This window comes from Aedes albopictus, chromosome 1 (assembly GCF_035046485.1).
Source record: "Aedes albopictus strain Foshan chromosome 1, AalbF5, whole genome shotgun sequence".
Lineage (NCBI taxonomy): Eukaryota > Metazoa > Arthropoda > Insecta > Diptera > Culicidae > Aedes > Aedes albopictus.
In genome coordinates, this window is record NC_085136.1 from 18,322,411 (window position 1) to 18,345,604 (window position 23,194).

At 40.9% G+C, this 23,194-nt stretch overlaps 1 protein-coding gene and 1 pseudogene across 2 annotated transcripts in view; one reads left to right on the forward strand and one right to left on the reverse strand.

Moving 5' to 3' along the window:
* Positions 1-5,461, reverse strand: part of LOC109431185 (ubiquinone biosynthesis monooxygenase COQ6, mitochondrial) — a 104,713-nt gene extending 99,252 nt beyond the window's left edge. For both annotated transcript variants that reach the window (XM_019707399.3, XM_062844151.1), the window contains exon 1: positions 4,717-5,461. In XM_019707399.3, the coding sequence (XP_019562944.3) occupies positions 4,717-5,349 (633 nt within the window). In that variant the 5' untranslated portion in view covers positions 5,350-5,461. The remainder of the gene's footprint in view (positions 1-4,716) is intronic.
* A 788-nt stretch (positions 5,462-6,249) lies between these two features.
* LOC109411990 (heat shock protein 83-like) lies at positions 6,250-7,894 on the forward strand (annotated as a pseudogene).
* Positions 7,895-23,194: the final 15,300 nt, after the last annotated feature.

A 23,194-nucleotide genomic window follows, 5' to 3' on the forward strand; every position in this document is an offset into this window, starting at 1 on the left:
CTCGGGTATGCCTCTCCAGGAGAATACCTCTAGGAGTCTCAGAAATTCCTGCAGGAATTTCTTGATAATTCTCAAAGGAGTTTTTTTCGAAAATTTCTCTAGGAACTCCTGGGAATTCCTCCAGAAGTTCATCGAGAATCCCTCTAGCATTTTCTCGAGAATTCTACCAGAAGATTCTCGGGAAATGTTTCAGGAGTTTATCAGAAATTCATCTAGATATACCTATGAATACCTCCAGGAAATCATCGGGAATTCTCAGAAAACTCCTGAAGTAGGTTTTCTGGGGACTATGAGGAAATCCCGAGGAACTGCCGGAAAAGAACTTCAAGAAACTGTGAAGAACTGCACGTGGAATTCTTTGAGGGATTCCCGAGAAGCATGTAACTGCTCTGAATATTGCCGAGGAATCCCAAGAAGAATTCCCAAGGAACTCCTGAAGGATTTCCCGAGAAACTTTTTAAGGAATTCCTGAAGGAATTTTCGATGAACTTCTGGAGAAATTCCCGAGGAACTCCTGCAAGAATTTCCGAAGAACTCCTAGAAATTCCGGAGGATCTCTTAAAGGGACCCCTGAGGATCCTTGAATGAATTCTAAAGAAACTCCTGGAGGAATTGTTGAGGATTCTCGTCGATGTCCTTCATGGATCGTCTGAGCGAATTTCCGACAAACTCCTGGAGGATTTTTCGATGATTTCGATGATCTTCTGAAGGAGTTCTGGAGGATCTCCTGGAGAAACTCTCGTGGAACTCCTGGAAGAATTACTGAGGAGCTCTGGGGGGAAGTTCCCGAGCCACTCCTGAAGGAATTTACAAGAATTTCGTGGAGGAACTCCCGAGGTCCTTCTGCACAAATTCCCGAAACTCCTGCAAGAATTCTTGATTCGATTCGATTACGATTCGATTCGACCTTCTAGAGGAATTCCTGATGAAATCCTAGAGAAATTCCCAAGAAACTCCTGTAGGAATTTCCGAGGAACTCCTGGAAGAATTGTCAAGGAATTCCTGGACGAATTTCCGCGGAACTTCTGGAAGAAATGCCAAGGAGCGCTTAGAGAATTCTCGGGAAACTTCTGAAGGAATTCTTGCCAAACTCATAGAGGAAATCCCTAGGAACTTTTAGAAAAATTCTCAAGGATCTTCAGAAGGAATTCTATAAGATTTCCCGAAGATTGCCTGGAGGAATTTCTGATGAATTCCTGGAGGATTTGCTGAGAATCTACAGGAGGATTTCTCGACAAACTTTTCAAGGAATTCATGAAAGGATTCCCGATGAGATTCTGGAGGAATTCCCGATAAACTTCTGGAAAAATCCCGAAGAACTCCTACAGAAATATCCAAGTAATTTCTGTAAGGATTGCCGAGGACTTCCTGGAGGATCTCCAAGGATCTCCTGGATGAATTCTCGAGAAACTCCTGAAAGGTTTTTCGAGGATATTCTGGAGGAATTCCCGAGGATCTCCTGTTGGAATGCCTAAAGAGCTCTTGGAGGAATCTCCTTTGAACTCCTAGAGAAGCTCCCGAAGATCTCGTGGAGGAATTTCCTAAGACCTCCTTGAGTAATTCCCGAAGAACTCCTGGAGGGATTCCTTAACAGCTAGTTGAGTTGGCTCCCCCTCCCCATCCAGGAGCTTGAGCCCAACGGGTAGTCTATGCACTAGCCAGGGCCCGAGCCTCCGGGGAAGAGCGAACAACTTAAGGCGGTAGCAGGTGGAACGCTTACCATTAGAGTGTACTCATTGTACGAAGTCATCCCCCCTGGAGGAATTGTCGAGAAACTCCTGTAGAATTTTCCGAGGAACTCCTGGAGGAATTTGTAGAAGAATTCCTGGGAGAATTCTCGGGAAACTCAACTCCGAAGTAATTCTCGGGAAACTTGTGAAAGAATTCCGGTGGAACTCCTAGAGGAGTTTTCGAGGAACTTCTGGCAGAATTCCTGAGGATCTCCTGGAGGAGTTCCTGATCATATTTTGTAGGAACTGCCGAGGATCTGCAGGAGAATTTGCTGAGGATCTTCTGCAGGAATTCGCGAGGAACTCCTGCGGGAATTCTCGAGGACCACTTGGGGGAGTTTCCGAAGATGATTTGGGTGAATTCCCGAGAATCTCCATGATGAATTCCCAGGGATCTTCTGAAGGTATTCGCGAGGACTACCTGGGAGAATTTCCTAGGAATTTGCGAAGGAATTCCTAGAAAAATTCTCGGATGTTTTGGGAACTTGTGAAAATAAATCCGAAGAACTTGTTTGGGAATTTTCGGGAAAACTCCTTAAAATTGCCTTGGAAATTCTGGAGAGAACCATGCATTATTGCTGGATGACCTCACGGTATATTCCTTCATATAAAGCCAAGTAAGAACATGGCATAAATTTTGACTTCTAACATTAATTTTATACTAAAGCCACAATATGGGGTGTGAAGACATGTGAAGACATTTTAGCGCGCCTTGTGAAGATATTTGAAAATTTCACCTGGCATCCCTGCCATTCACATCCGCTCAACGGCGCAAGCAATTGCCATCTTATCCTCACACTCGACTCGCAGCTTCGGACAAGGTAAGACGTGGTAACGCGCGACAGGCGCTGGGTGATTTCCTCTACGCTTATCGAGTATTCACAAGTTCTACTAATAATGATCGTTCCAACACACCGTCAACTCAGCGGTCTGTTAAACTACCACATCTCCTTTTCTTCAACGAAAGATGTTTATTTTGCGACTGGTTTCCTATCAAACACCGAGGAAGAAATACAGCAGCAATTCTTCTCCAGATCTTCTCACGGACATACTTCAGATGAAAAAATCTTGCAGACTTCTTGAGGAAAAAAAAGTTTTCACGTTTCGGCTTGTTGTTTGTCCGGTTGCTAGGCTACACCAGTCGGTAAGAGCTATCCTGGGCCCATAACCGGATAGAATGAAAAGCTTCTGACCTGACCAGGTGTAGTGACTAACAAAGAATGATTTATTGAGGGGATACAAATTCAATGCTTACTGTGTTAACAGTTTTTTTTTCCATAATCGAAGGCACCGGTCCAGGCAAGGATTGAAAAGGAATCAGTAGTGTGGTGTTTCTCTCTTGACAGTTATATTACTAATGATCTTTCTAAACACACCGCCTACTCAGCGGTATGCTGAACTACCACATCTCCTTTTCTTTAACGAAAGATGTTTATTTTGCGACTGATTTTCTTCTAGCAGTAGTTGCATGTTAAACACCGAGGAAGAAATGCAGCAGTTCCCTTCTAAGACGAGCTCCTTATCTAATTTTCCGCCGGACTCAACAGATCGCATCTGTTAGCCATTCGACGGCGTTGTAGTGTCTTTGACTTCCGCAGGCCTCCAGCTGCTCATATTCCTGTACTAATAGCTAGCTCGTGCTGAGCCCTTCCAACCGTTCCGAAGGCACGTCGTCGCACACACTGTAGAACGCCTTGGTTAGGAATTTCTTTTCATGCTCTGAGGGAGTTAGGACGTGGCGTTTCATCTAGAAAAGATTTGTGTTATATGGCACTAACGGCGGTTAATCGGACAAGATGAATGGATTCTTCATGGTGATGCTATCAGCACTTGGGTACATGGTACATACTTCCATTTGAACTTGGAATAAGGTCGCAAACTGGATGCCTGTTTGCCACGCTTGGTTTTGCCGCTGCGCTTTTTGCATTTGCTGTAGGACATAGCCAACCCGTCGACTCCGTTAGTTGTAGAAGCAACGAAATTAACACCACTCGAATCGTTAACACCATCGTCGACGCCGTGGTAACAGATTCTCTCGATCGTGTTTCTCCCAAAGGCCCAAAGTGTTAGTTCAATTGGTTTCCGCATTGACTGCTACTGTTCCATCCATTTCGGCTTCTACGGCAGTCTCTCGCTGGACCCAACGGATCGAATCCGTCGCTTCAGCAGCTCCCTTCGAAAGGCGTGCTTTTTTTACAACCACCGGACCCGACAATTCGAAACTGTCGCTTCGGTTGCTTCCTTCTCCAGGTAAGCATTCTCTCACTCCCTTCGAAAGGCGAGCATCTCCTCTTTTCTGACAGCCTGACCCGATGGATCGCATCCACCGCTAAGGCAAGTTCCCTTCATGAGGCGAACTTTTTACTTTTTACAACGACCGGACCCGACAGTTCGAAACTGCCGCTACGGTTGCTTCCTTCTTGGGTAAGCATTATTTCGCCGGACCCGACAGATCGTATCTGTCGCTACAGCAGCTTCCTTCTGAGGTGAGCTTTTCCTTTTCGCCTGCACCGGTCAGATTTTCATCCGCCGATTTAGGCATCTTTTCCGTATTTTGTCTGACCCGGTCAAATACTATCCGCCGGGATCGGACAATAAATATTTACTACTTTACCACGCTGGTTCATATTTCGAGTCTAATTTCAATCAGCTTCGATTTTCTACGCTGGGTTCTTGTTTCTCGTCGTCAATGTGGTGTTTCTCTCTTGACAGTTATATTACTAATGATCTTTCTAAACACACCGCCTACTCAGCGGTATGCTGAACTACCACAAGTAGGTATAAATTTAGCGCTGAGTAGTGTAGTACAGAGAAGTACATTTGAATTGCTTTTTATAATAAAAGTATCTGGGAGCGGGACATTTGGCATAAAGTTAATTCAGAAAAGTGATAACAAATCAATTAAATTCTTGGCTAGAATGAGCAAGTTCATCCTTTAAAAATTATCTCCTATCCCAATAATATGTAGATTAAAACATGTACTCACCAACAGCTCACACTGCAGCCGCTCTCCGCTGCTCAGCCGCACCGCGCTCATCTCCGCTCCGTCCCGAATCAACTCACACCCCTCCATCCTCGACCCGTACCTAATGTCCACATTCCGAACCCCTTCCAACTGCCTATAAACACTCGCCAGCAGGACATCGTTCTCCACGATCCATGAAATGTTATCCGCCAAGTCGTCGTAATTGAACGTAATCATCGCATCCGAACAGGCATCCCACACTTGCATCTTCAGCACCGGTTTCACCCGGGTGGCCTCAATCTGCTCCCACGCTCCAATCGCCCTCATCAGCCGGTGCGTTCCCTTGCTGATGGCCGACACCCGATTGCTGTAGGAGTCTGTGGAAGGCGGCTTAAACCCGGCGGCCGCCTCTAGCAACAGGATCCGACGATCGGCCAAACGCGGATTCTTACCCAAGGAACAGGCCAGTGTCGTTCCCACCATTCCTCCACCGGCGATGATTATGTCGTAGAATTCGGCCGGCTTTTCATCACTGCTGCTGCTGCTGCTCGGTGATGAGTGTGGTGCTGCGCTACTCGCCAGACGCCACTGTAGAACGGCACATCGCACTCGCGGCAAAACACTTCGCGATACACTGTTCAGAATCGAGGACATTTTGAGCGTTTGCAGATTAATAAAGTGGAGAAATTGAAATAAAATTCACGATTTTCTCACGCCGCGAACGAACGAAACACCCGCACTCACACTGTTGATAAATAAACGTTGCGCAAACAAACAAAATCGAGGAGCTGCGTCAATTGACGCCGATCAGCTGGTGAAGGCACGGAAAAATAAATGAATCGAAAAACTACCCAAAGTTCAGCTCGAATTTCAAACGGAACCTAAAATCTACCCATTTTTTTAGATTTTACTCAATAGCACGGGGGTGCATCTTCATCATGAAAAGAGTCGCTCGTTTGATTGCTGGACACTAGCGAACCTGGTGGTGGAAAGCAAGCTTTCTTGTACAGCGAGCATAGGGCGGGAGCGAGGCTCGCTTTGATGATTTTTTATTGCTTTTTTTGCACCGTATTCGACCCCCTGCAAATTTTTTTTGTCACACCACAATATGTTCCCACCAGTTTCAGCATACATTGGTTCGTTTCGCTGCTAGAAATTTTAAGCATCGGTTACACTTTTTGGGTGGTGCATGTGATAATCGGTTTGTTTACTTGCTACTTTCTTTGGTGTTTGACGTGTGAACAAATATTTTAGACCAGCGGTTTTCAAATCGTGCACCGCGGTGCACTTGGTGCACCGCGAAGCAATGACAAGTGCACCGCAGCACTTCAGGAAAGTCTTGCGTATTTAAATTTATATTCATTACACATTTCATGAAAAAATATTCGAGTTAATTAGAACAACTGAATTATTGGAAGGCGCTCCAAGGGATTGAGAGCAAAATTTCCATTTTCTCCAGCCGACGTGTCCCTTGAATCCAGCAAACACAGTTTCAGATATTCGCGAAGAATCATGGAACAAGTCTGCCAAAACTTTCCTAATAAATGTTGTGATAGTCGAGTTGATCTGGGATGATCACAGCAACCGGAGAGTAGAAGAGACTGATAGGAGTGTGTGGATTACAGTCATCGATAGACAGCAAATACGTTCACCAGTGATGCTGCCTTAGTATAAATTAGAATGGATTAATCAGTTCCTAACTAAATTATATCAATAAATACCACATAATGGCGACGAAAATCAGACTCACGTGTGCACGGGCCGCTGGAGTAAGTATTTTGCTTAAAAAAAAAAACATCTCGCCTCGAAAGAGGGGGATGCCTGACGGTGGATGCAAATCTACTGGTTCAGGCAAGAATATCTCGCCTCGAAAGAGGGAGATGCCTTTGCGGTGGATGAAAATCTAACCGGTGCGGGCAAGAATACTTCGCCTTGAAAAAGGGAGGTGCCTTTGCGGTGGATGAAAATCCGCCGGTGCGGGCGAAAATACTTCGCCTTGAAAAAGGGAAGTGCCTTTGCGGTGGATGCAAATCTAACCGGTGCGGGCAAGAATATCTAGTCATGATAAAAGGAGGTGACTTGGGGCGGATGAAATTCCGGCCAGCATACATGGTAGCGGATAATACCGACTACACCATAGCGTAACAATACAAGCGATTTACTTAATAAAAATGATTGGTGTAGGTACAAGCTGGGCAATGCAGACATCAAGAGTTAGGCCGCATCTGTGGCCGATAAAGTAGTGATATTGACTGCTCCGGAATTGCGGCGAATAACTCTGAAGAAATTCAATGTAAAACTAGTCGATTTTAAAAAAAAATCGTAAATTTGCATTTGTCCATTCAAGGATTAGAAAACATGCAGGTGGTAATCTGGTGAGCAGAATCAAGGGAAAGTCTGCGGACAACCAGATCGGTAACTGGACCCATGAACGGATGGTCACTGATCATTGAATGTGGTAAATGTGGAAACGTTTGCCTGCCTTGAGCCATGTCATTGAAAGATTGAAAAGAGTTGAAAATTTAATGACAACTACAAAATCGAGTCTGGTAAATTCATTGAGAAGAATATGGTTCATATAAAGAGGATTCGTGCCTTAGATCGTAATAATGAAATCGGTGATGTTTTGAGGGATCGGTTGTACCGGATCTTGTCCAAGGCCGATCTGGTCAGCAACCTGCGAAGGATCGAATACGGAAAAAGCCGGAGACGTCAGCATGATCGTTCTGTTCTGGTCTGGCTTTCTACTCGTCCATGCTGGACGTCCAACAGCAACGACTATAAACAGTACGTGTGGGAATCATCCGCTGGAGGTAGCTTCACCGTCCGTCAGAACACCGGAGAACCCCTCGGCCGTGGTACATACCAAGATCGTCCTCCACATCAATGAATATCAGCTGGAATACATAGAGGAGAGCAAGATCAAGACGTGGATGAACACTCGCAGTTCATTGGATACCTAATCAAAATTCCGGTAGAAAAGGAACGCAAGAAGGAGGTAAGTGACGATGAAGCGGAAGAAATGGACGAGAAAAAGCAGGAAGAAGGCAAGAAGAAGAAGAAGGCCGTCAACGTTTAGTGTACCAAACTCTTGTCGTCGCCTTCAAGGTAAAGTGTACCTAACTCTTGTCATCGCCTGACACGTCCATCGTGGCAGCAATATTACATCATTCATTCTACTGGAGACACAGAGTCCTTTGTTTTTGGAAAAAAAGGAGATGTGATAGTCGAGTTGATCTGGGATGATCACAGCAACCGGAGAGTAGAAGAGACTGACAGGAGTGTGTGGATTACAGTCATCGATAGACAGCAAATACGTTCACCAGTGATGCTGCCTTAGTATAAATTAGAATGGATTAATCAGTTCCTAACTAAATTATATCAATAAATACCACAAATGTTATATTTTTCCAAGAACTCGTTAATGGAAGGCATTTCAAATGTATCTTTAATTATTATGCTTAACAATTCTCAGAAGAAATCTTACTAATATTTCTGTGGCTTTGCTTGATACCAGAGAAGGAATCAATCGAAATCAGTTAACCAGGAATTCTACTGCTAACGTGCTTATAATTTTCATATAAATTTCCTTTCGAATTGACAAGAGTGCCTGGATGGAATTTATCAAAAATAATGTCAATATGTATATGCCAAATTTCTGAAAATAAACCTTCCAAGTCTCTTGCTAGAAATTTTTAAGAAATTCAGTAAAAGTCTTGGAAAAACGTCTATTTAAAAAACACACTAGAAATAATACAGTAGTTTTCGAAGAACTTAACCGAGGTTCTTGAAAACAAAATAGCACTAATTCGGCTCAAGATTTCATTCAGCATTTATTTATAAAGATCTTGTCTGAAATTTTCCAAAAACTTTCTGAGCAAGAAATATTCCGAGTCGAATAACTATGTCACATTATAGACATAGACACTCCGATAGTGAGGAAAAAACGTAAGACAGTGGTGAAAAAAAATAATGACGAGTACATACGCCCCTTGGAATTGCTATGAAAAATACGACAGTTTTTTTTGACGAATTTGAAAATTTGAAACAATAATGAACATGTGCACCGTGGAGCAATTTATTTCCAAAAAGTGCACCGCGAGCCGAAATGCCTGAAAACCCCTGCCATAGACTAATTTCAAGACCTCGATGTACCAAAGAAAACGATCAAATTTTCGGTGACCAGTCCGGTACCCAATAAGAGCCGATGCACACGGGCGGCGCGTCGACGCAGCGTGCACGCAAGTGCGTCCTGAGTTACACGCAATCAAATGGGAGAATGCACACGACACCGCAACGCAACCGCACCGCTACCGCGCCGCACCGTGTGCGTCACGCAATGTCAACGCATGCCCCACAGGAACGCTGCGGCGACGCGCGTTGATTCACGCTGCGTGCACGCGCCGCCCGTGTGCATCGGCTCTAAATATTCATGACCGTGTATTTTTTCCGTGTAAATTGTCTTTTGTGTAAATTTTATTAAGCGTGTTACACTGATCTGACAGCTCTGACAGTAAGGGACTAAACATAAATTACGTAAAGTGAGTACCGAGGATTGTTCACAATCTGCGGAAAAAATTGCGACCATGACGCCGCTGGTATCACCGTGAAAAAAATCATAAACTTCTAATTAATCATTGTTAAAATCTCAAAAGTGTATTGAAAACTACAGTGGCGCTTTCGTCAACTATGCGATTAGGGGCAGAACTGCTCCTACGATTCTACTCTTCACCCCCTCTCAGTTGAATGTCTCCAATCCAATCTTAGACCGCAATGTACTTAGAGTTGGGGCTGGTAGGGGCTTGGTTAGGATGTCCGCCTCTTGCTGTTGAGTTGGCGGCACGTACACAAGCTTTACTTTTCCTTCTTCTACAGCTTCTCTGATGAAGTGAAACTTGACGTCAATGTGCTTCACGCGTTTAGTTTCCTCCTTTTCCGCCATGGCAATGGCCCCTTGATTATCCTCGTGTATTGGTACCGGGTACAAGTTGTATTCTCCCAAGTCTGTCAATCCAGCTTTTTACGCTAACGCGAGGGGTGATTCGAATATGACGTTTCTTGCCGACAACCGATTCAATGCTATCCTAGTAGACTGTTAGAAAGTTTGTTGATTGAAGTGTCAAAAATTTTCACGGTATTTGTTTTGTACCAACAGTGTTCCTCAGCGTATTTTGAAATGGTGTTTTCTATTTATTCTGCAGGACAAATCCTAGTTTTTTTTTACTTTTTAGGTCAGATACAAGAGGACTCAATGCATATTGACTAGAGTTGTATGTGAAAATTCGTTAATATACCCTCCTGATACTCTTGACGATTCAATCTTGCCCACACCGTGAATCACTTTCCATTTGGCGGTGTCCAGTGGAAACAAGCCCAAACTAGCGTTTTTTCCTTAAATGATCTCGTATACAGCAGAATGTCGTTTAAATCTCGATCTAAATAAACCACAAGTAATGCGAACGGTTAGGGATAGTAGGGATCGGAAGCCTATGGTCAATATTTGTATATGTAGTAATAATTTAGTCTTGATTAAGTTAATCCGGGAGCGGTCACGTCGTGTATTGAGTACACGCACCATTGAAAATGCATGCTTGTGATACACAGCGTGAGAGTGGGCCGTTGAAGGTGGACGAAGACGTGACTGCTCGAGGGTTAATAAAACTAATTCGTCTGTTGATAAGAAATATTTTCCATTCCGTTTCTCATAATGAAAACATATTGTTCAGATCTAAATAATGCATCCAGATCAAATCCAGGCATAGGCAATATGTTGCCAAAAGTAGAAATAGCTTTTCAACTGCGTCACCAAAAACGGTGAAATCGAGTGAGTGCGTGAAAGTTTTCGCGAATTCAGCCAATTTGAACTCTCGGACTTTTAATTAAATTGAGTTACATCTGCTCTCAGTTGACCTAAAAAAGAACCAAAATCTAGATTAATTGAAGTATAAATAGAATACATCATTTCAAAATACGCTGAAGATGGCTGTTGGTGCGAAACAGATCCCGTGAACATTTTTGACACTTTCATCAACAAACTCTTAAACAGTCTACTAGGATGGCGATTGAACTGAAATTCGTATGTCGGCAAGAAACGTCATATTCGAATCACCCCTCGCGTTAGCGTAAAAAGCTGGATAGTCCGCTAAGCCAAATTGTTTCGCTAATTGAACTGCTCATTGCAATATATTCAGCCTCCATCGATGACATTGCCATTGAAATTAGTCTATGGCGGAAGTCGTAAAATTTTTACTTGGAGAACTAGATTGGAATGAATTTCTTTGGAGAAATATTGCATCTTGCTTTGCTTTATAGATTACCGTGCAAATGTTCAATCGTCTATGGTGATACCACAGACGAATTTATACAGACGTAAGAGTGCGGTACAAACCACCTAAAATTTTCGGTACCATGTTTTCTTCTTCTTTCTTATTCAAAAGTTCACGAGGGGGCTAGTGATTACCATTTTTCGGTAGATTTTTATGCATTGGTTTACCCCTCTCGCAAAAATTTGACAGTTTTCGCCCTATTTCGCCGCGCCGAAACTTGTTTTGTTTATGTTTTTTTATAGAGCTTGCTGACGTTTATTCACCTCTCTCTTTCAAGCTTGCAGGCGGGATAGGATTTGTTTTCATCGGGAAACCTTTCCTGATGACAACAAATCCTATTCCGCTTGCATGTTTGAAAGAGAAAGGTGAATAAACGTCAGCAAGCTCTATGATGCGCGGTCCCATGTAAACATCATCCCGCGAGAAGCTTTTTTTTTAGTCCGTTAATTTCAATCCAAAACCAAAATTATTTATTAGATAAAGTGCGCAACGAGTGGTCAGTGTGGTGCGGCGGTGCGAATTACGCCGGACGAGCATCTATGCGAGCTGAACCAGTGTTTCCTGCCGAGACAAATCACCGAGTAGGGTAGCGCAGCAGCAAAAATAGCACCGGAGGTGGTCGGGCTAAACTAGCGGATCTCAGAATCGACGTTCTTCTGACACCCAAATGAATTGAGACGAGGCCGCAGTTTCTGTGTGCAGATGCAAGTGCGGGGAACACAAGAGGAAAATTATTGTGCAGGAGCTTGCGGAAAATACACTGTGGCCGTAACCGTTCATCGGGGGAGAACAAGCGGGATACTCTATTGAAAGTTGGACATTAGTTATTTAAGGCCGCTACTACTCGATTCCAGATTGCGAATGATCCTTGTGGGTGTGGCATTGGACTGTAAAGTGTGGGAGAATCTCTGTCCCAAGCCACAAGAAAAATGCTCAGAAAACGGAAAATTTTCTAGAATAAATTGCTTGCGGGCAGAAGATGGTATACCAGTACGCTGAACCCCGCATCCAAACGAACCTTGCAAAGATTTCTCGCAGTTTCCTGCCAAAATGGCCGGTGACGCGTTAAACTTCCTAAGTAGGGAAACCTTCAGGGTACCGGATCTGGACGGGATGCAGTTCGAACCGGTTGGAAATGAAAAGAAGAAACTGATCAAAAAGGCACCGATTTGTCACTACCCAATAAGTAAGTAGCTATTATTTTAAACCAAATCTACAACCCGTTTTATTTATTTTCCCTTATGACTTCTACACATTCATTGATCAATCCAATTATCATTCTATTTTTTGTTTTTCCACAGATCTACGAAAGAAGAAAAAAAAGTTGAAACAATCTGTCTCATCATCTTAGTAACAACAATCCCTACGGTGAATTTGTCTAGATCATTTTAGTCTGAAAAAAAAAATCAGTATCCGGCTGCGCTACGATACCCGCTCTAGTACGCACAGCACGTACTATGATCACAGGATGGAGAGATAAAATCACTCCAAATAAAACAAAGGGCGAAGAAGAACCTGCAAGAACCACCACTTCCACAACCAGTAGTTCTACGACTGTAAGATTCGCTGCCCGTTGGTGCAAATATCACCATAAGCACTAGCAGAAGTTTCTCATTCCCAATAAGATGAAGTATGTTCACCATGTATCAAGCGTGCAGGTATGTATTCATTTATGCATAAATAGATATTAACGGTATTCGTCTAATTGTGCATTTTGGTTATTCTTGAAAATAAACTCGTATTCTTGAAGAAATACGCAATAAAGAAAATACTGTTCTAAAAATTATCATATTATTATTATTATCTATTTATCACTTATCTTTATTAAAGAGATTTTCAGCCGGAGGCTGGTTCCTCTCTGTATAGAGAGAGGACATTACAGTAGCCCTCCTGGGCAGAAACATGAGTAAACGTATTATAAACAATGTTTCATTGGATAGTCCGAATGCGTTTACCAGACTCGTCACTATAATTTTGGTTCTGTTATTCCTTTGCTCCTTTTCGTTGTCCAAGTACAATGCATGGTCTTCAGCGAGTTTGTTGTTCAAATGTTTCGGTATAGACCAACATCTTTGAGATAGTCCTTTAATTGTATGATATTGTCGGTGTCATTATTTTGAGCACATAATATGCTGTCGGGGATACAGTGCGGAACATGATTCATGTTGATACTTTTGTGTACCCTGTACGTAGCCTGGTGAGGCTTTTCTGCTCTCTATGAGTTTCAGGATCGTCCCTGCGTGCTGTACTATTTTTTTTTAATTCGTAAGAAAAGATCTCTCGAGTTGAACCATTCGATTGACCTGGAGTTTCTTAGAATCGTGGTGATCCAATATTTCAGATCCCGCCCGGTACATCGTTTGCGAAGAAAGTTCTTCATTAGCTGCCAATTCGTCAGCCTTTTCAATGCCGCAGTGAATACCTTATCAGACTTAGCTTGCAACTGGATGGTTTAAATCCATGGGTGGCATTCTACGTCGGACGATAGGTTCGAAATGAGCTGTAGGTGATTGATCCTAGACAGGTCGAAATGACATTTTAACCCTTTCTTTCATACCTTGAACGACTTTTTTCTATGTCTAAAAAGCGTTTCCAAAAAAAAGTGATTTAACAGGAAGCGCTCGTCTAGCGAATTGGGAGTCGTTGGTTGAATTCCAGGATTTCTTTTCGCAATTTCAAATCTCAATTTAAGTTGGGTAGGTACATGAATCCTAGCATGCGCAAGGATTTTCAGTAGGGGGCACTACAACGATGGTGCAATACATGTATGATCATGATGCAAAATGGAATAATGGTTTTATCCATAATATGAATTCCCAAGAAGGGGTTACAACATACTGGGGTGCAAACATCGCCAAGTACTTCATATTGGGATTCTGGAGGAGGCTTCGGATGGTGATGATTTCAAAGTAATGCAAAACTTTAGTATGAAGTCATTATCTCGACAGATGCCTCCAGGAATTTCACTAGGTATTCCTCCAGAAATTCATCTAGAGATTTCTCCAGGAATCCTTCCGAACAAGGGCGTAGCCAGCTTTTCGGCCAGGGGGGGGGCGAGCACCCTTACACTGAAAACCACTTTGCAATAACAAGGAGTTCAAATACTTCATCATTTAAAAAATAAAATAAAAGTGAAATATGGGTGATTAACAGGAATGGTTCAACGGGAGAATCATATATGATTATAATCCTGAGGAATTCCTCAAGATATTGCTTCAGGAATTTCTTAACAAATGCCATCATGAATTTGAATTTATCCAGCAGATTCTCCAGAAATTTCTTTAATATTTTTCCAGGTTATTTTAATGTAGATATTCCAGCAGAAATAACCTTCGAAAAACTTGCAGTAATTCCGTTGGGAATACCTTCAGAAATTTCTGCAATAATTCCTCCAGAAGTTTTATTACGAATTTCACCATGCATTCTTTTGAGAATTTCCCCAGTAATTCTTTACAAATATCGTTCTTAATTCCACCAGAAATTCGTTTGAGAAGCTCTAGAAAATACTTTAAGAATTTCTTCGGGAATTCTTTCAAAAATTCCAATCAAACTAAGATTTCTTTCCTTGTGGAATACCCTAAGAAATTTTTGGAGAAATTTCTTCGAAAAATCCTTTAAAGAATTCCTTCGGAATTACCGGAAAAAATTCTTTGAAAATTTCTAAAGGAATTCCTTCGGAAATTCCTGGAATGCATTCGGAAATTTTTAAAGGAATCAATTAAAAAATTTTTTCGGGAATTTATTTCGAAAATCCTTAAGGAATTCCACTGGAAATTCCTTGACAAATTCTTCAGAAATTTCTTGAGGAATTCCTTCATTTCTAAAGCTTCTTGAGAAATTCCATAAGACATTCCTGCGAGAGTTCTTCTACGATTTCCTTTAGAAGATTCTTCGGGAATTCCTTGAGGAATTTCTTTGAAATAGATTTAGAATATTCCTTGAGGAACTCCTTCGGAGTTTTCGTGAGGAATTCTACCGAAAATTCCTTGAGGAATACCTTCAAAAATTCTTGAAGGAATTCATCCCGAAATTTCTGTGAGAATTCCTTCCCAAATTCCTGAAGCAATTCTTTCGAAAATATTGAAAAAATTCCACTAAAAGTCTCATGAGATATCCCTTCTGAAATTCCATAAGGAATTTCTTTAAAAATCTTTCAAAACTTCCTTGAAAAAATATTTCGGAAATTCCTGAAGAAATGCTTTTTGTGATTTTTTATTTCCTAGAGAAACTCATTCGGAAATTATTTGAAGAATTCCTTTAAAAATGCCTTGCAAAGGAAAATTCGGAAATTGTTAAAGGAGTTCGTTTGGATTTTTTTGACATATGTCTGAAATGTCTTATGGAAAACTTTCGGAAATTTCGTGAGAAATTGTTTGATAAGTTCGTTGAGGAATTTTTTCGGTTTTTTTTATAAATCTTTACGAAATTCCTCAAGGAATTCCAGCGAAAGATCCTTGACAAGTTTCTTCGGAAATTCCTCAGGAAATTCCGGGAGGGATTTCTTTGGAAATTCGTAGAGGAATTCCTTCGGAAATTCAGGAGAAAATCCTTTGAAAATTCCAGGAGAAATTCCTTTGAAAATTCCTGGAGGAATTCCTACGGAAATTCATGGACAAACTCCTCCGGAAACTCATGGAAGAATTCTTCGGGAAAATCCTGGAGGAATTCCCTCGGAAATTCTTGGAGGAATTCCTTCGAGAATTCGTGGAGGATTTCCTTCGGGAATTTCTTCGGAAATTCCTGGAGGAATTCCTTCGGGAATTTCTTCGGAAATTCCTGGAGGAATTCCTTCGGAAATACCTGGAGAAATTTCTTCCTGAAATTTCTGGAGGAATTCCTTCGGAAATTCATGGAGGAATTCCTTCAGAAAATCCTTGAGCGATTCCTTCGCAAAAGTCCTGGAGGAATTACTTCTGAAATTTATGGAGGAACTCTTTCGGAAATTCGTGAAGGAATTCCTGGAGAAATTCTTTCGAAAATTCCTGGTGGAAATCCTTCGGACATTCATGAAAGAATTTCTTCGGAAATTCCGGCAGGAAATCCTTTGAAAATTCCAGGTGAAATTCCTTTGAAAATCCCTGGAGAAATTCCACCGGAAATTACTGCAGGAATTCCCTCGGAAATTCCAGGAGGAATTCCTTCGGAAATTGCTGGAAGATTTCCTTCGGAAATTGCTGAAGGAATTTCCTTGAAAATTATGGAAGGTATGCCATAAGACATTTCAGACATATGTCAAAAAAATCCAAACGAGCTCCTTTAACAATTTCCGAATGTTCCTTATCAAGGCATTTTTAAAGGAATTCTTCAAAGAATTTCCGAATGAGTTCCTCTAGGAAATAAAAAATCACAAAAAGCATTTCTTCAGGAATTTCCGAAATATTTTTTCAAGGAAGTTTTGAAAGATTTTTAAAGAAATTCCTTATGGAATTTCAGAAGGGATATCTCATGAAACTTTTAGTGGATTTTTTTCAATATTTTCGAAAGAATTGCTTCAGGAATTTGGGAAGTAATTCTCACAGAAATTTCCGGATGAATTCCTCCAAGAATTTTTGAAGGTATTCCTCAAGGAATATTCTAAATCTATTTCAAAGAAATTCCTCAAGGAATTCCCGAAGAATCTTCTAAAGGAAATCGTAGAAGAACTTTCGAAGGAATGTCTTATGGAATTTCTCAAGGAGCTTTAGAAATGAAGGAATTCCTCAAAAAAATTTTGAATAATTTGTCAAGGAATTTCCAGTGCAATTCCTCAAATATTTTCGAAATAAATTTCTGAAATTATTTTTTAATCGATTCTTTTAAATATTTCCGAATGCATTCCTCTAGCAACTTCCAAAGATATTCCTCAAGGAATTTCCGAAGGAATTCCTTTAGAAATTTTCAAAGATTTTTTTTCCGGTAATTCCGAAGGAATTCATTAAAGGATTTTTCGAAAAAATTTCTCCAAAAATTTCTTAGGGTATTCCTCAAGGAAAAGAATCTTAGTCCTCGAGGAATTTCTTCGAAAATTCCTGAGGGTATTCCTTCGGAAATACCTGGAGGAATTCCTTTGGAAATTCCTGAAGGAATTCCATCCAAAATTCCTGGAGGAATCCCTTCGCAAATTCCTGGAAGAATTCCATCGGAAATTTCTGAAGGAATTCCTTCGAAAATTCATGGAGGAATTTCTTTGGACATTCATGAAGGAATTCCTTCGGAAATTCTAGGAGGAAATCCTTTGAAAATTCCAAGAGGAATTCCCTTGAAAATTCCTGGAAGAATTCCTTCGGAAATTCCTGGGGGAATTCCTCCGGAAATTCCTGGAGGAATTCCTCCGGAAATTCCTAGAGTAATTCCTCCAGAAATTTGTGGAGGATTTTTTCCGAAATTTCCTGGAGGAATTTCTCCGGAAGTTCCTGGAGGATTTCCCTCGGAAATTCCTGGAGGAATTGCCACGGAAATTCCTGGAGGAGTTCTCTCGGAAATACATGGAGGAATTCATTCGGAAAATCCTGAAGGAATTCCTTCGCAAATTTCTCCAGGAATTTCCGACAGAATTTCTCCTGGAATTTCTCAAGGAATTCTTCCTGGAATTTCAAAAAAAAAATCCTCCAGGAATTTCCAAAAGAGTTTCTCCAGGAATTTTCGAAGGAATTTCCAAAGGAATTCCTCCAGGAATTTCCATTGGAATTCTTCCGGGAATTTTTAAAGAAATTCCTCCAAGAATTTCCGAAGGAATTCCTCCAGGAATTTCCGAAATAATTGCGCCACGAATTTCAGAAGGAATGCATCCAAGAGATTCCGGAGGGATTTCTCCAGGAATTTCCGAAGAAATTCCCCTAAGAATTTCCGAAAGAATTCCTGCAGGAATTCCTCCATGAATCTTCAAACGAATTCGTCCAGCAATTTCCGAAGGAATTCCTCCCGGAATTTCCGAAAGAATTCCTCCAGGAATTTCTGAAGGAATTCCTAACGGGTTTTTTAAAGGAATTCCTCCATGAATTTTCGAGGGAATTTCTCTTGGAATTTCCAAAAACAAAATCCAAAAAGACTTTCCGAAAAAAAATCTCCAGGAATTTCCGAAAGAATACATCCAGGAATTTCCGAAGAAATTCCTCCAGGAATCATAAAAAGCATTCCTCTAAGAAGTTTAGAATGATTTTTTTCCAGGAATGTCCTAAGGAATTCCTCCAAGGATTTTGTCAGGAATTTCTCTATAGATTTCTGAAAGAATTTCTCCAGAAATTTCCGGAGGTATTCATCCAAGATTTTTCGAGGGAACTCCCCAAGGAATTTCCGAAGGAATTCCTTCAGGAATTTCCGAACGAATTCCTTCAGGAATTTCCGAAGGAATTCCTTCAGGAATTTCCGAAGGAATTCTTCCAGGATTTGCGAAGGGATTCCTCCAAGAATTTTGGAAGGAATTCCTTCTGGAATTTTTTAAGGAATTCCTCCAGGATTTTTTGAAGGAATTGCTTCAGGAATTTCCAAAGCAATTCCTCCCGGAATTTCCGAAAGAATTCCTCCAGGAATTCCTAAAGAAATTCCTTCTGGAATTTCCGAATGAATTCCTCCAGGAATCTCCAAAGGAATTCGTCCAGCAATTTCCGAAGGAATTCCTCCCGGAATTTCTGAAAGAATTCCTCCAGAAATTTCCGAAAGTATTCATCCAAGATTTCTCGAGGTCCTTCGAGGAATTTTCGATGGAATTCCTCCAGTAATTTCCGAACGAAGTCTTTCAGGGATTTCCGATGGAATTTCTCCAGCAATTTCCGAAGGAATTCCTCCCGAAATTTCTGAAAGAATTCCTCCAGGAATTTTTTGAAGGAATTTCTAATGGAATTTCCGAAGGAATTCCTCCCGGAATTTCCGAAAGAATTACTTCAGGATTTTCCGGAGGAATTCTGCTAGGAATTTCCGACGGTATTCCTCCAGGAATTTCCAAAAAAAATCTAAAAAGAATTTGCGAAAAAAATCCTCCAGGAATTTCTGAAGGAATTTCATCCAGCAAATTCCCGAAAGAATTCCTCCCGGAATTTCCGAAAGAATTCCTCCAGGAATTCATAAAGGAATTCCTCCTGGAATTCCAAAGGAATTCGTCCAGCCATTTCCGAAGGAATTCCTCCCGAAATTTCTGAAAGGATTCCTCCTGGAATTTCCAAAGGAATTCCTCCAGGAATTCCGCTAGGAATTTCCGAAGGAATTCCTGTAAGAACTTCAAAAAAAACTCCAAAAAGTATTTCCGAAAAAAATCCTCCACGACTTTCCGAAGGAATTCCTCCAGGACTTTCCGAAGGAATTCCTCCAGGAATTTTCAATTACAGTCATCCAGCAATTTCCGAAGGAATTCCTCCAGGGATTTCCACAAACATTCCTCCAGGAAGTTTGGAATTATTTTGTCCAGGAATTTCGTAAGGAATTCACCTAAGGATTTCCTCACGAATTTCTCTATGGATTTCTGAAAAATTCCTCCAGGAATCTCCGAAGGTATTCATCCAAGATTTTCCCAAGAAACTGCCCAAGGAATTTTTGAAGGAATTCCTCCAGGAATCCTTCAGGAATTTCCGAAAGAAATTTCTTCAGGAATTTCCGAAGGAATTCCTTCAGGAATTTCCGATGGAATTCTTCCAGGAATTTGAGATGGGATTCCTTCAGGAATTTTGGATGGAATTCCTTCAGGAATTTCCAAAGGAATTCCTCCAGGTATCTCCGAAGGAATACCCTCAGGAATTTTCGAAGATATTCCTCCAAGAATTTCCGAAGGAATTCCTGCATATATTAAAAAAAAATACGAGGATGCAGGAGAATTTTTTTTACTAGTCAAAAACAGCTCTGATCATCTAAGTTTTTCGATTAAGTTAGAATATAGTTGCTGGGTCAGGGGGAGGGGGACACGGCACCCCCTGCCCCCTCCCCCCCTTGGCTACGCCCTTGCTTCCGAAAAGTCCTCTAGGGATTCCTCCAGAAAATCCTCTAGAAGTTTCTGCTAGAATTCCTCCAAGATTTCCTCCAGACATTTCTCCAGGAACTCCTCCACGGATTCCACCGAAAAATCCTAAAAGAATTTCTTCCGGAGCTCTTCTAGGAATTCCTCGAGGGATTCCTCCATGGATTCCTATTGAAATTTATTCTGGAATTCCCTCAGGGTTCAATCCATGAATTTCTTCAGAAATATTTCGGCAGTTGCTTCAGATATTCCAGGTAGCCTAAAAAAATACTAAAATTCCTCAAAAAATTCTTTCAGAAATTCCTTCATGAATTTCTCCGAAAATTCCTAGAGCAATTCCTCTACAAATACATCCAGGAGTTGCTACAGGGACTTCTTCAGGGATTTCTCCATAAATTCTATCAGGGATTCCTCCAGAAAATATCTGCCAGAATTCCTCTAGAATTTTCTGCCAGAATTCTTCTAAGTTTTTCTCCAGGGATTCTTCCAGGCATTCCTCCACGGATTCCACCAGAAAATTCCTCCACGAATTTCTTCCGGAACTCTTTCCGAAACTTCTTCAGGGATTCATCCAGGAATTCATCCATGAGTTTTATCACAAATTTATTTAAAAAATCCGCAAGGAATTCCTTCAGAAATTTTTTGAGGAGTTCCCTCCAGACAATCCCCCCAGGAATTCTGCCAGGAAGCTTCAAGTATTTATCAAGAAATTCCTTAACAAATTCCTCCAGAAACTCCTCCAGGAATTCTTCCATAAAATCATCTGAAAAATGTGTGAGGAATTCCTCCAGAAATACTTTCAGGAATTCCTACAGGAATTTATTCAGGGGTTGATCCAGTAATTTATCCAGGAACTTCTTAAGAAATCCCTCCCGAGATTCATCCATGATTTTTTTCAGAAATTCCTTTAAAAATTCTCCTGAAATTTCTTCCCAAAATACCGGCCGCTGCCCAAGTGGTTTGCTATAGCATATATATAGCCTATCTTTCAACACATCCTTCCAATTTGCAAAGGGCCCAACTTACATTTTCAGCGCTATAAGCTTCAGTCATTTGCTTTCTGTTGTGTAACCATCGAGTAAAAGCAGTCAACGCTGAATAAAAGGAAAGCTAGTCAAATATAAATCGTAAGCTAATACACGACTGCAAAACAAGCATCATACAGCTACCAAACTCGGTTTTCAGAAATCCATTGCTTGTCACTGGGGCTGCCTTTACTCCACCCTATTCCAACTCCGGGAGATTTCCCGGAAGATGTGAAAACTTGAACACATCGAATAGGAGTCCCCACTAACAAAACAGCTGCTACTATACAGTACAATTCGTTATACCGACAAATCCCCAAACCAGCAGCGCTTTAAAGGCCGTTATGCGATTTCATTACGGCTAGAAGCTGTAATAAAGAAACTGTTGATTTACACGGCTTGTCGGATATAAACATTATTGTCAAAACAAACTTTAAGCGGGATATATAGCTACTACACAAGTTCTTTACAGCTATCCATATATGTGCTGTGAAATTATTCGGGTTGCTTTTATTGCACTTTAATTCAATGCCGGAAGATTTGCCGGAAGACGTGCAAATCGAGTAAGAGTCGCAGCCACTACAACAGCTGCTTTTATACAGTACGTTTTGTAATGTTGCCAAAACACAAAACAGCAGCGCTTCGTAGCCGTTTAAAGCACACTCTTTCAGCTAGAAGCTGTGAAGAAGAATCTGTTGGTGCAACCACACAGCTTGTTCAATGTAAACATTATTGCGTTTGACGTTTCACAAGCTTTTACAGCAAGATGAAGTTGGGTAAGGTTTCTTGTGGCACAATTATGAAGCCTTGTCTGGAGTAAAACAAAACGGGCTATTTTCTATGTTATTTATATATAGCAGTGTGGCAGCGAGGACATCATCGGGACCAGTGGATACGGAGATCGGGAGTTCGATTCCAAGTAGCGGCAAGTACTTTAATTATTCAATTTTAAAAGTGATAATTCCAGTTCCACATGTATTGCGTCACGGTATCCATAACCTAATTATATTTAATCGTTTAATTTGGGGATGCCGTAAAACTATTATTAAACAATTGCGAAAAGGCTGAAAAAGCGCCTTCTCAAGATGTTATTCAGTTAGTGGTTACATAGGAGCCGAGAAAAGAGCTATGACTAGGTGGCATAGAAGCTGATCGCACAGCATGTACAAGCTGATTAAGTTCGCCAGATTCATTGGTATAGGGCTTGCATAGAAGCTTCCGTCCATATGTACAACACAGTAACTTAGCATCAAGCCGTATTAAGGACGCTTTGCTGACGTTTACATTCACAATAAATGTTAGTTGGGTGGTGCAAAAAGGTCATGAAAATAGTAATCACATTTTTGCATGGTGAGGTGATGCTTCCTTCTGTAGGCTTATGACTACTTTTACCTACAGTCTAGATACCTCAATTAGGTACCTACAACCAGACTTTCGCTAGTACTGAGGGTTTTTGGACCATAGGGCAGATACTGCACAACCCTTGTTTTACAAGTTTAAATGGAACATCAGGGCTTTAAATTATTAAGGGGATTCACTTAACAGCGATTACCAAGGTAATCTTTAATTATTTCATTCGCAAAATCATGAAATATTTCAAATAAGCAGAAAATCATGGCTTACGCAGCAGTTTAATCTGTTTAGTGAGTACCCCTATTGTAAAAATTTTCAGTGTAGGATTTTAAATAAATAGAAGCTTTCGAATAGAATAGTTATATATACTGCCCTCAGTCGCACAGCAGTCCCGTATGAATAAGAAACCCAGCAAACATGGTACTGTTATGTGAATAGGGGCAGTATAATATTTGTGTAATCGCCGAGAAACCAAATCTCCATGTTGCTGTTTTATATAGTAATCTTCACTAAATGAAATATTTTTATAGTAACCTGTAAACATTGAAGACAATTAGATTTAATTTTCAAAAAGTTATTGGGAATTGTCGGAACCGCATTGTAATATCTAAATTACCTTTAGTTAATATATTAACTTGAATTAATTTCACATCTGTAATTCAGATTTTCAAATTTAATGTATTTATTGAAAGGTCATATAACACTGATCAAATGCAGCATATGGTTTTGAATAACGTTTTTTCTACCTTTTTTATAAGCCTTGGATGTATCTAATGTTTGTTAGCTCCGGCAAAGATAACGCAGCTTTGCTTTTTAACAAAACAAAAATCATTTAAACAGGTACAGCGACAATTTTAGAGGTGAACCAGCGT